The following is an 11,210-nucleotide window of genomic DNA, read 5'->3' on the forward strand; positions in this document are numbered from 1 at the left end:
AAGTGTTAATAATAGAGGATTATTGTCTGACATAATTTGATTTTATCAGCTATTGAGACTCGTAGCCATGGGTCCAACCCAGGACATAGCCTTTCTGCGTCCTCACTCTCTCTTACCCTCATGTGGTATTGTGAAGGTCTTCTTTGATGAGTCACTTCATTATTTGCAGTTTTGGAGAGTTTGTCTTAAACCATTAAAGTCATATAATTTTTCAGAAATTCATACAAAGCTATTTTTCCAAATTTCTCCAAGAACAGTTGTATAAAAAGAGATTTCATCAACAATTCCAACTTAGTCTTTGAAAGAAAGCAGCTTCGAATTCCCCTCCTCTTTGAATACTTGAGAGAATCTGTGACTTGGGACAAGTCAGTTTTAATCTGGCCCATTCTAACTATTCAGCCAGAACCTTACTATCTTGTAAGGTTGATTTTCTTTTCCAGATGTACAGGCGGATGCACGGTCTTCACGTATATGCTGCTAATTCACACTCTGTTCCCCCTCTTCTCGGGTCACTGCTTTCCTTTCCTGACTGCCTCTCCCTGCAAGGCCAAGGTCAAGTCCCAGCTCCTGTTGGTAGCTGTTTCCATTTTCCCAAAGACCGCAATTGCAGCAAGATACAATGTGAAAGGGCTGAAAGAAATAAGGTTCTACAAGCTACAGAAGAATTCAGAGGAGAAAGGATTTCACAATAACACACGCATTCAGTGACACTTTTCGCACCCAGCTAAAAATATGACTATTAAGATTTTATGTTATTCTTTTTATAACATTTAAGCATACTATTATTGACTTTAATATACGATAATAGAAACCAGACTAAAAAACTATTACCTCTCTTGATTTTTTAAACTGTTGCTTTCATGACTAAGTATGAAAATATTTATACTAGGGCCATGCCTGTGGCTCAAAGGAGTAGGGTGCGGGCCCCATATGCCAGAGGTGGTGGGTTCAAACCCAGCCCTGGCCAAAAAAACTGCCAAAAAAATGTATATATATATATATTTTTATATGTATATAAAAATATATATATTTATATGCATATAAAAATATATATATTTATAATTAGTTATTCTAGTATATGGACATAAGTAGATTCTTTTAAAGCTAGGTCATGCTTTAATGTTTACTTATATTCCTAGTTTATATTTTCCTATTTACAATGATGGTTCCAATTTTGACTCATTTTGGAGATATGTGGCTCATACTAGCAAAACAAACAAAGAAAAAGTCCAGAATAGAGCCTGAAGCAAAATCACTGAAGCTAAATGTGAAATAATATCTCAGCGGAATGTAAAATAATATTTACTTATAGTCACATAGCAAGCAGTATTATTATTTCAAAGTATAAGTGATCATATGTTGGGAAGCAGATGATCTTAACTTTCCTTGAAAAGAAAAACTGTCAAAAATTAGTGTAAATTATAGCAGGATGGGCTTAGTTTAGATAGGGTGAGGAAACATTTTAATTCCATTGTGTTGAAGTAGAAGAATTCATTATAACAGGTGCAATGGAATCATTATAATAATATTCACAAAGGGCAAACTTAAGGGGCAATTTATCTTCCTGAAAGGGAAAGATGGATAAAACTGACTACAAAAAACCCTATGTATTGAAGACACATCTAACATTAGGCACTGTGTTACTGTGTTAGGTGCTTCAGAGACACAAATAGCAGTAAGTCTCAGGCTTACCGCCTGAGGAAAATTGTAATAGAAATAAAAACAGTTTTGTAGGTTTTTCTAGACAATACTATAAACATAGCAGCATTTTAGAAAAGAAAAATCCACATAATCTATACAGAGAGAAGGGGAGGGATTGGTAGGGAAAGTAAATAGTGTGACACCTGGATGTGCAGGTGGGGAGGATGATGATGGGGTGGCAACGGTGATGACAATGATGGCGCTGGTGGTGGTGACAGTAATGGGGATATTGATGACCAGCATCGTGGAGGTGTGATGAATGGTCATGATACATCCTATATTCCATTCCTGAGTTTGGAATTTTTTGATCAATAAGATACAGATATCAGGCAGATGAAAATCAAAATATATTTTATTACTTGAATAGCCCACCTGGTAGTTATGTGGGGAAAATGAATAAAAGGGCAGAGAGAGCATAGATGTTATTTTAATACTTTCAATAGCAAATGCTGTTGGGGAAGTCCCTTCTTCTCCAGGTTAGCAGGAATAGTGAAGAGGAAATGTTGACTTTTCACACAATAGTGAGGATTCTGTGATGGCTTTAGCAGATAAGAAGTAGATCAATGAAGTATCAGGATTACGATTGTGCTTTATGAAAATAAATTCTGACTTTTGAGTACAACATAAATTGGAGAAGGCAAGGTCAGTGAGAACAATTGCAGGCAAGTTGGTAAAACAACTTGTAGGATACCTTTGGAGTTACATGAGGCTGATGGCAGCAGGAATAGAAGAGACAACTAGATGACGGAGAGAAGATGCCACAGTCTCTAGAAGCTGGTAACTGATCAATCAGGCTAAGGAGAAAGGAGGAGTTTGATGCCTGAGATTGTGATCCTAGTTCATGTTTTAGGAATGTTTATGGTAGGAAAAGAGCCAGTCATGGTAAAGAACTGATCAACAGAGTTCACTGGGGCATGTTTAGTTGGTCTGTCAGCAAAGAAAATCTGTTCCACACCTGTTTTTTTGAATATTTACTATGTAAAAACCAGATAAGGAGAGGGCAGAAATAATCTGATGTGGTTTAACGGGAAAAGACATTAAATCCTGGCAGTTGGGGATAAGACATACCATAATGGAAAGGAATTTGTAAAAGGTTTACCCTTCTTCTTTTTCTTTTTTGAGACAGAGTTTCACTTTGTTGCCCTTAGTAGAGTGCTATGGCGTCATGGCTCACAGCAACCTCAAACTCTTGGGCTCAAGTGATTCTCTTGCCCAGCCTCCCGAGTAAATGGGACTACAGGTGCCCCCCCAACCCCCGGCTACTTTTAGAGACGGGTCTCACTCTTGCTCAGGCTGATCTTGAACGTGTGAGCTCAGGCAATCCACCCGCCTTGACCTCCCAGAAGGCTAGGATTACAGGCGTGAGCCACCCCCGGCACAGTGTATGCTTTTATTAGCATTTTTATTACAAAAACACAATACATGTTTATGAAAGAAAAGTGAGAAAATACAGGTAAATAGAGAAAAGAACTCATAATTGAATCATCCAGAAATAGGTGTCATGTATTTTTATATGGTATCTATAAATCCCTAAATAAATAGAATCCTATTGTTTATATACTTTAAAAAAATTCTTGTTACTAACATGAGTAGGAAAGTCCACCTGCATTCTAACAAGTAGAGCAGCGTGCTGGTAGCTCAGAGGACGCTGCAGTGCACGTAACAGAGTCCCTGGGACGTGCTGGAGAATAATGAGAAATAATGCGAAGGAAGAGGGGATCAAGGCCCTGTGGGGGGCACAGAGCATGCCCACGCGTTACCTTCTGGTTGCTTCATTTCTTGGTTCCTGATACCCTCATGAATGATTTTCTAAGAGCCACACTTCCTTCCCCTGCTGGGCTTACTCCTAGGCGTGACTTGTGGTGTGACGGTATTTTTCTTCCTTTCAGCTGTATGGCTATGCAACAACAGCAGATGGCTACGCCCCAGAGTATCCACTCCCCTTGTTAATGAGGATCGAAGATGATAATGACAATACCCCCTATTTCGAATACCAGAAGACGGTCTTTAATGTGCCTGAAAATTGCCGAAGCGGTAAGTTCACATTTTACAATAGTGTGATCGATAAGATTATTTGACACTTAATAAGCATTAGAATTGAGAATGTTTAATTTTATCATTGCATTTCATGCTTCTCTTTGCTATTTCTTTTTTTTTTTTTTTCTGAGACAGAGTCTCACTCTGTTGCCTAGGATAGAGTGCCATGGCTTCAGCCTAGCTCACAGCAACCTCAAACTCCAGGGTTGAGGCAATCCTCCTGTCTCAGCCTCCTTCCGGAGCAGCTGGGACTGCAGACGTCAGCCATAATACCTAGCTAGACCTCCCAGAGTGCTAGGATTGCAGGCATGAAACACCACATCTGACCTTTTTCTTTGGTATTATTATTAACATAAAGATTTTTCTCCCATTAGAAATTGATGTTATATGACATCACTATTAAGAGTCTTAAATTACCATGAGCAAATTTTCTTAAATTTAAACATGTTCAAAAGATAAAAATTTCATACAGTTTACCTTTTATATCATGACTTTACAATTCTGGCAATAGTTATTTGAGGTTGTTGCTGAAGTTTGTGTTTGGTTTACATGTCTATGCTCAGAAAGTCTGTAGGGGACAGAGAGTTGCTCAGTTTTTCCACTGGGAAAAATTGTTGTTCAATATCAAAAGGACTAGCGAGGAACGTGGGAAGAGTATAGCAAGGAAATCATGAGTTGACCCCAAACCATTTTATCTTTCAGCAAAATGAGAGATTATTTTTTTCAGTTATTTAGTCATTGTTTTTAAAATTATCATTAAGGCAACATTTAGAAAAAAGTCAGGCTTTCCTTCTAAGCAAAGAAAACACTCCAAAGGAGAGTGACATGACAGAAAGTATGGGAGTGTCCATTTTATGATGTCAGGGAGTTTTTTTAACAAACATTTGAAATTCAAGGAGTTTGACTTTTCCAGGGTATGCATACAAAATATCAGTTTTCATTGAAATTTTATGATGTCAGTGTTGCTTTTCTGAATTCTCTTTATTAAATGACTGTTGGGTATTAATTTTCATTTTAGCTTAAGCTTGTAAGCATTTATCTAGTATGATGGCAATTTTAGGAACACTACATTTTTTGCTTTAGTGAAATGCCTCATTGTCTTAAACACAATTATGTATAATATTGTAAAATATCTTATTTTCAAGGATATATTATACAAAATATTCTAGTCCTATAAGATCTTCCAGTTTTCAAAGGCAAATCTTTTATTGCTCATCTTGCTGTGCACATGTAAGAGGTAGTTACCTAATACAAAGTTACTAGCTAGTTAGATGAATCTACAAAGTTACTAGCTAGTTAGATGAATCTACAATGGCTCTCAACACTCAACAAATGCTGTTTGTATCCTCCATTCTTACCATGTACAGATGTGTCCCATATGCACTTGTGAAACAACATATAACTTGAATCTTTATAAAGTTTCAATACATTTTCAAGGACTCAGAAATATATCATGGCATGGAAACACTGGTTTTATTTATAATAACATAGGCATTGTTTTTTTTGGCATATCTTCCAAACAAATTGGAAAAAAAAATCATTAAACTGGTGTGCTGCTACATGCAGCCAAGATTTTGACCTAGATAGGCCTACCAAGGGATGTAACAAGACTGTCTAGTTTAGTTTATTCTATTTAAAAATATACAAATGTGGGCAGTGCCAGTGGCTCAGAGGAGTAGAGTGCCAGCCCCATATCTGGAGTGGCGAGTTCAATCCCAGCCCTGGCCCCCCCCCCAAAAAATACAAATGTAAAAATTTGCAATAAATGTTACTACCTCCTATGGCCTCCTCCATTCTGTTGCCAAGTACATACACACATATAGCATTTCTAATACTGTCATGGCTGGGCCGATGATAGTCAGATTGTGCATTATGTTTGTGTCCAGCACATTTATTAAACTATAAAAATATAAAATCTTTGTTATAATACACAAAGATGGACTGTTCCTCTGGGTAACACTCAAGTTGGGCTTGGAGAAATTTGGGAGAAAAACCTACCTATTCTTCCACTTATCTTTAAAACTAATCTACCTGTGCTTGGGGGGAGGGTTTGCTCTTGATTTTATTTTTGTTTATAATTCAGTTATGTCTCAACTTAAAATGTTTGGCAATATGGGATTTATCTCAACAGGAACTTCAGTAGGACAAGTGACTGCCATAGACCTTGATGAACCTGACACGCTGCATACTCGTCTGAAATATAAAATCTTACAGCAAATCCCGGATCATCCAAAGCATTTCTCCATCCATCCAGACACCGGCGTCATCACCACAGCTACACCTTTCCTGGACAGAGAAGTAACGAACTCATTAACTAGTCTTCCAGTCTTGAATCTGTCTTTAAACTGGGAGTAACCTCCCAAGATAAGTTACACTACTGGGCTGTTCTCTAAGTCTACCTCTGTAGGGCTTCTCTGGAGATGTCCTTGTCTCTATAGAGATGTTAGGAAATTCAAGGTGTTAGACAAGATCACACTTGAGATCACTGACCTAACTTGATCTGTTGATTTGATCTGTTGGTACAAAAATCGCTTTAGATTCATTTTATTTTACTTTTGTTTTGCAAAAATATTCTGACTCCAGTATGTGTAATTTTTCTTGATTAATAAACTTCATTAGGAGAGTTAGGGATTCACAGTAAAATGGAGTGGAAAGTACGGATAGTTCCCATGTATGCTCTGTTTCCACAGGTCCACACCCACCCCCTTACTATCAATATCCTGCACCACAGTGCTACAATTGTTGTAATCAGTGAACTTATTATGTTGACACATCGTTATCATCCAAAGTCCATAGTTTATGGGCTCACTCTTGGTGCTGTGCGTTCTATGGGTTTGGACAAATATATAACAACATGTTTCCACATTACAGTTTCATACAGAGAAGTTTCAGGGCCCTCAAAATCCTTTACATCCTTCCCCCCTCACTAACTCTTGGAAACTACTGATCTTTTCCCTGTTTCCATAGTTCTGCCTTTTCCAGAATGTCATACACTTGAAATCATACCGTATATAGATTTTTCAGATTGGCTGCTTTCACGAATGTGTCTTTAAATTTCATCCTTGACATTTCATGGCTTGATGGCTTATCTCTTTTTAACACTGAATAATAATTCATTGTCTGGATGTTTATTTATCCACTTGCCTATTGAAGGACATTTTGGCTGCTTTCAAATTTTGTCAATTATAAAAAAAGCAGATTTAACTTTTGAAATGTTATGTTAAATACATCAGCTACTCGTTTTACTGATTGGCCAGTCTCTTGCTGTGTACTTGTGTTTGTGTGGTTTTTTAAATAATGTGTGTGTGTGTGTGTGTGTGTGTGTATTGAGAATATTTGGTCTGGTGCAGTGCCTCATGCCCGTAATTGTAGCACTCTAGAAGGCCAAGGTATGGCTTATGCTCAGGAGTTTGAGACCAGCTTGAGCAAGAGTGAGACCTCATTTCTAAAAATAGCTGAGCATTGTGGTAGGCACCTATAGTCCCAGCTGCTCAGGAGGCTGAGGCTAGAGAATCACTTGGGCCCAAGAGTTTGAGGTTGCTGTGAGCTATGACTCCATGGCACTCTACCCAGGGCAACAAAGTGAGACACTGTTTCTATATATATATAGATATATATACATTCATAAAATAATTACAGCCTAAGCAGTGTGTATGAGAATTTTGAGTTATGGGAAATAGAAGTGTTCCTAAATGTATCTTTTTTTTTTTTCAGAAATGTGATACTTATGAGTTAATAATGGAAGTTCGAGACATGGGAGGCCAACCTTTTGGTTTATTTAGTACTGGAAGAGTTACTATTTCACTTCTAGATCAAAATGACAATGCACCATATTTCACAGAAACTTCTGTGAGTATATCTCTGTATTCATGCATCTAGATTCATGTACCTTTTCAAAACTCAAATGTAGAATTTGGTAGCTCTGTGAGATCATGCATTTTGATTTAAATAGCTACAAATAACATAAGGAGAAAAATATGACGTCTATAAAAATATTTAAAGCAGATGCTAGGAAAATAACTTTGCTTTTGGTTCCTGAAAAGCTTCTTAGCTCTTGATGCTGTTCATGTGCTCGAAATTTTCTTGGTTGTTAAGCTCCAGTATCAGCTTCCTGGGACTTAAATTCTTTTTATGGTGAAGGAGAAGAGGCCCTCTCTCTGTTGTCCTTCACATTTCTCCTGCTTAAGATGAAAAAGGAACAAGCTTAATACCCTCTGCTCAGCTGTCCTGCGGTGGAGCCAGTAGTGTAGACTAGCCCACCAGCACTCCACGCAAGTCTCTTGCGTCATGTATGAGCAAACTTTTCCCTAGACAGCAAACATACAGGATACACACAGAGGGTACAAAAAAAATGTATTAAATTTGTCATACTCAAATCACATTTGACTTCTGCAATTACAAGAGGTGCTCAGTGTGACTTGTATTTATCTTTGTTATTGGTATATGTTATTATAATGTTAATACAGTTTTTTTCCTTTCTTAAAATGTGTATACATTTTTTGGCACCCTCTGTGTGTGTATGTGTGTATGGGGATGGGTGTCTTCATATACATATTTATGACCATACCTCCAGAAAATGGTTCTCCTTTTCTTCCTGAACTTTTTTTTTTTCTGATACAGGAGACTCAAGCTGTCCCCCTGGGTAGAGTGCTATGGCATCACAGCTCACAGCAACCTCCAACTCCTGGGTTCGAGTGAGTCTCCTGCCTCAGCCTCCTGAGTAGCTGGGACCACAGGCACCCAATACAATGCCCGGCTATATTTTTTGGTTGCAGCCGTCATTGTTGTTTGGCGGACCTGGGCTGGGTTCAAACTCACCACCTTGGGTGTACGTGGCTGGCGCCTTAGCTACTTGAGCCACAGGCACGGAGCCTCTTCCTGAACTTTTGATTAAATAACCTTCCATTTGTTGCATTAATCTACACCAGAGTATATGTCAAAGAAAAAGTAACCTATCAGGCTGGATGCAGTGGCTTGCACCTGTCATCCTAGCAATCTAGGAGGCTGAGGCAGGTGGATTATTTGAGCTCAGGAGTGCTGGACTAGCCTGAGCAAGAGTAAGACGTGGTCTCTACTAAAAACAGAAAAATTAGCCAGGTGTTGTGGTGGGTACCTGTAGTCTCAGTTATTGGGGAGGCTGACGTAAGAGGATTGCTCAAGCACAAGAATTTGAGGTTGCTGTGAGCTGTGATGCCATTGCACTCTACCCAGGGTGAAAGAGTGAGCCTCTTTCAGAAAGAATGAAAGAAGAAAAGAAAGAAAGAAGGAAGGAAGGAAGAAGGGAGGAAAGAAAAGAAGGAAGGAAGGAAAGAGGGAGGGAGGGAGGGAAAGAAGGAAGAGAGAAAGAAAGAGAGAGAGAGAAAGGAAGGGAAGGGAAGGGGAAAAGGAAGGAATGGAAAGAGAAAGAAAGAACCTGTGAGTACAATGATAGTCACAGTCCGGTATTTTTCTGTATCAGTCCTCCCAAGGTGTGAGTATCTGTTTCATCCCATCTTTCTTCTGAGCTAATGGAAGGTTGGTTAAGTAACCTGCCCAAGATCTTACACATACAAACCATGTACAACAAAACAGTTAACTAGGATTTGAATTTGGATCCCTTAGACTCCAATGTCTACCATCCATCTAGGATTCCTGCATCTCTAGCAAATTCTAATTTACCACTCGAAAGTCATTTAATATCTTATGCTTTGGTAACCATATTTCTGTTCTAGAGGAAAGACTATGATTGAATTTCTCAAAAAAAGGGGGAAATTTTTCTCTTAAAGGGTTTACCAGTGAATCAGAAGGAAACTTTAAAACACTGATGTCAAAACAAGTCATCCAGAAATAAGAATCAGTGTATTTTAGGCCAGGTACAGTGGCTCACACCTGTAGTCCTAGCACTCTGGGAGGCCACTGCAGCTGGATTGCTTGAGCTGGGGAGTTCAAGACCAGCCTGAGCAACAGACTCCATCTCTACCTAAAATAGAAAAACTAGCCAGTCATGGTGGGACATTCCTGTAGTCCCAGCTACTCAGAAGACTGAAGCAATAGGATCTCGTAAGCCCAAGAGTTTGAGGTTGCTGTGAGCTATGATGCCACAGCACTCTACCCAGGGTAACAGTGTAAGACTCCATCTCAAGAAAAAAAAAATCATTTGCAAATACTGTTTAATACATTCACATAAAGCATTTTGGTGCTTACTATGTCTAAAAATTGGAGATATAGTGTGGATATTGTAGAGATTCAGAGGAGACACAAATTTGAGGACCAGAATGACCAGGAAAATCACCTCAGAGAAGTCCTGACGTTAAGGTATGAGGTGATTGAGGCCCGATGGATGGAGAAGACCAAGAAGCAGTTTAGGGGGAAGGGAGTAAGCTATGCATTAAATTAGTAAAATCTTCCCCAGGGAGTGCACATCCCCCCACTTTACTTACTTTTCCTTTAAATGTAAGTTTTAAAGTAAAAAATCCCATTGTTAAAACTGCCTATGTATAATAATAAGTGGCATCTTTTAGTATGTTACAGAAGTAGAAGAAAACAGAATTAACGTGGACATTTTACGAATGAAGGTTCACGATGACGATCTGCCAAACACCCCCCACTCAAAGGCTGTGTTCACGATCCTGCAGGGCAATGAACACGAAAACTTCAAAATCAGCACAGATCCAAATACAAATGAAGCAGTGTTGTGTGTTGTCAAGGTAAACAAGCAAAATAGTCAAGCCACGTTTAAAGCATTAACTTTTATTAAAAATAACAATTTCTCTGTGTATATGACTAGAATATTGCAATGAATGATCGAAATGACTTACACTGTTTATATAAACTTTTTCTTCTCTGTTACATCACACAAATTTTCTCTCTTAGAGGAAGGCCCTGTAAGATATGAAACTCTTTGTTCTATACATGAGAAAACCAAAGCAAAGAAGTACTGGCCACTGAATACTAAATCAGATATTAACTTCAGGTGTGGTCATGGACACTCACTTGTCCAAATACCTATTTTATATGAATACACGACAGAGGAAAATGGAAGAATTGCTTTTGGAAATCAAACCTTGACTTTTCAATTCATCTCATTTACTATTATCATTTACTTCTACCTCTCTACTGTGTATTTTGTAAGGGAAACCACTGTACTAAATACTCAGTACTTACTCCCATTTGTCCCTCTAAATTCTCAGTAACCAGTACTTCTGAATTTTCGAAATAAAATTGCAATGATTCTCTCTGAAGATAATTACTTTAAGTGGACGTGGTTCCTTTGGGGTTCTTCTATCCATAGCTCTCACTAATTTCTTGCATATTTTCCCTCATTAATTTCTTATAGATAGTGTATGATCTTAAAAGCTTTATGCAGAACTTAGGTTTTCCTGAAAGTGTCTTTTAATTAATGTAATATCTATTCTTACTTTTCTTTTCTCTTTTTGTCTTCCTCCTCTCCCCTCCCCTCTCCTCTTATCCTCTCCTCTCCTCTCTTCTCCTCT

General features: G+C 38.3%; 1 protein-coding gene across 1 annotated transcript in view; it reads left to right on the forward strand.

Annotated features, from left to right (window-relative positions):
* The window catches only part of DSC1 (desmocollin 1), a 29,551-nt gene that overhangs the window by 9,219 nt on the left and 9,122 nt on the right, over positions 1-11,210 (forward strand). Inside the window, exons 5-8 of the mRNA XM_023510170.1 lie at positions 3,591-3,735; positions 5,870-6,036; positions 7,453-7,587; positions 10,239-10,424. Coding sequence (XP_023365938.1) covers positions 3,591-3,735; positions 5,870-6,036; positions 7,453-7,587; positions 10,239-10,424 — 633 coding nt within the window. The remainder of the gene's footprint in view (positions 1-3,590; positions 3,736-5,869; positions 6,037-7,452; positions 7,588-10,238; positions 10,425-11,210) is intronic.

This window comes from Otolemur garnettii, unplaced genomic scaffold (assembly GCF_000181295.1).
Source record: "Otolemur garnettii isolate 467f Iridium unplaced genomic scaffold, OtoGar3 scaffold00012, whole genome shotgun sequence".
NCBI lineage: Eukaryota > Metazoa > Chordata > Mammalia > Primates > Galagidae > Otolemur > Otolemur garnettii.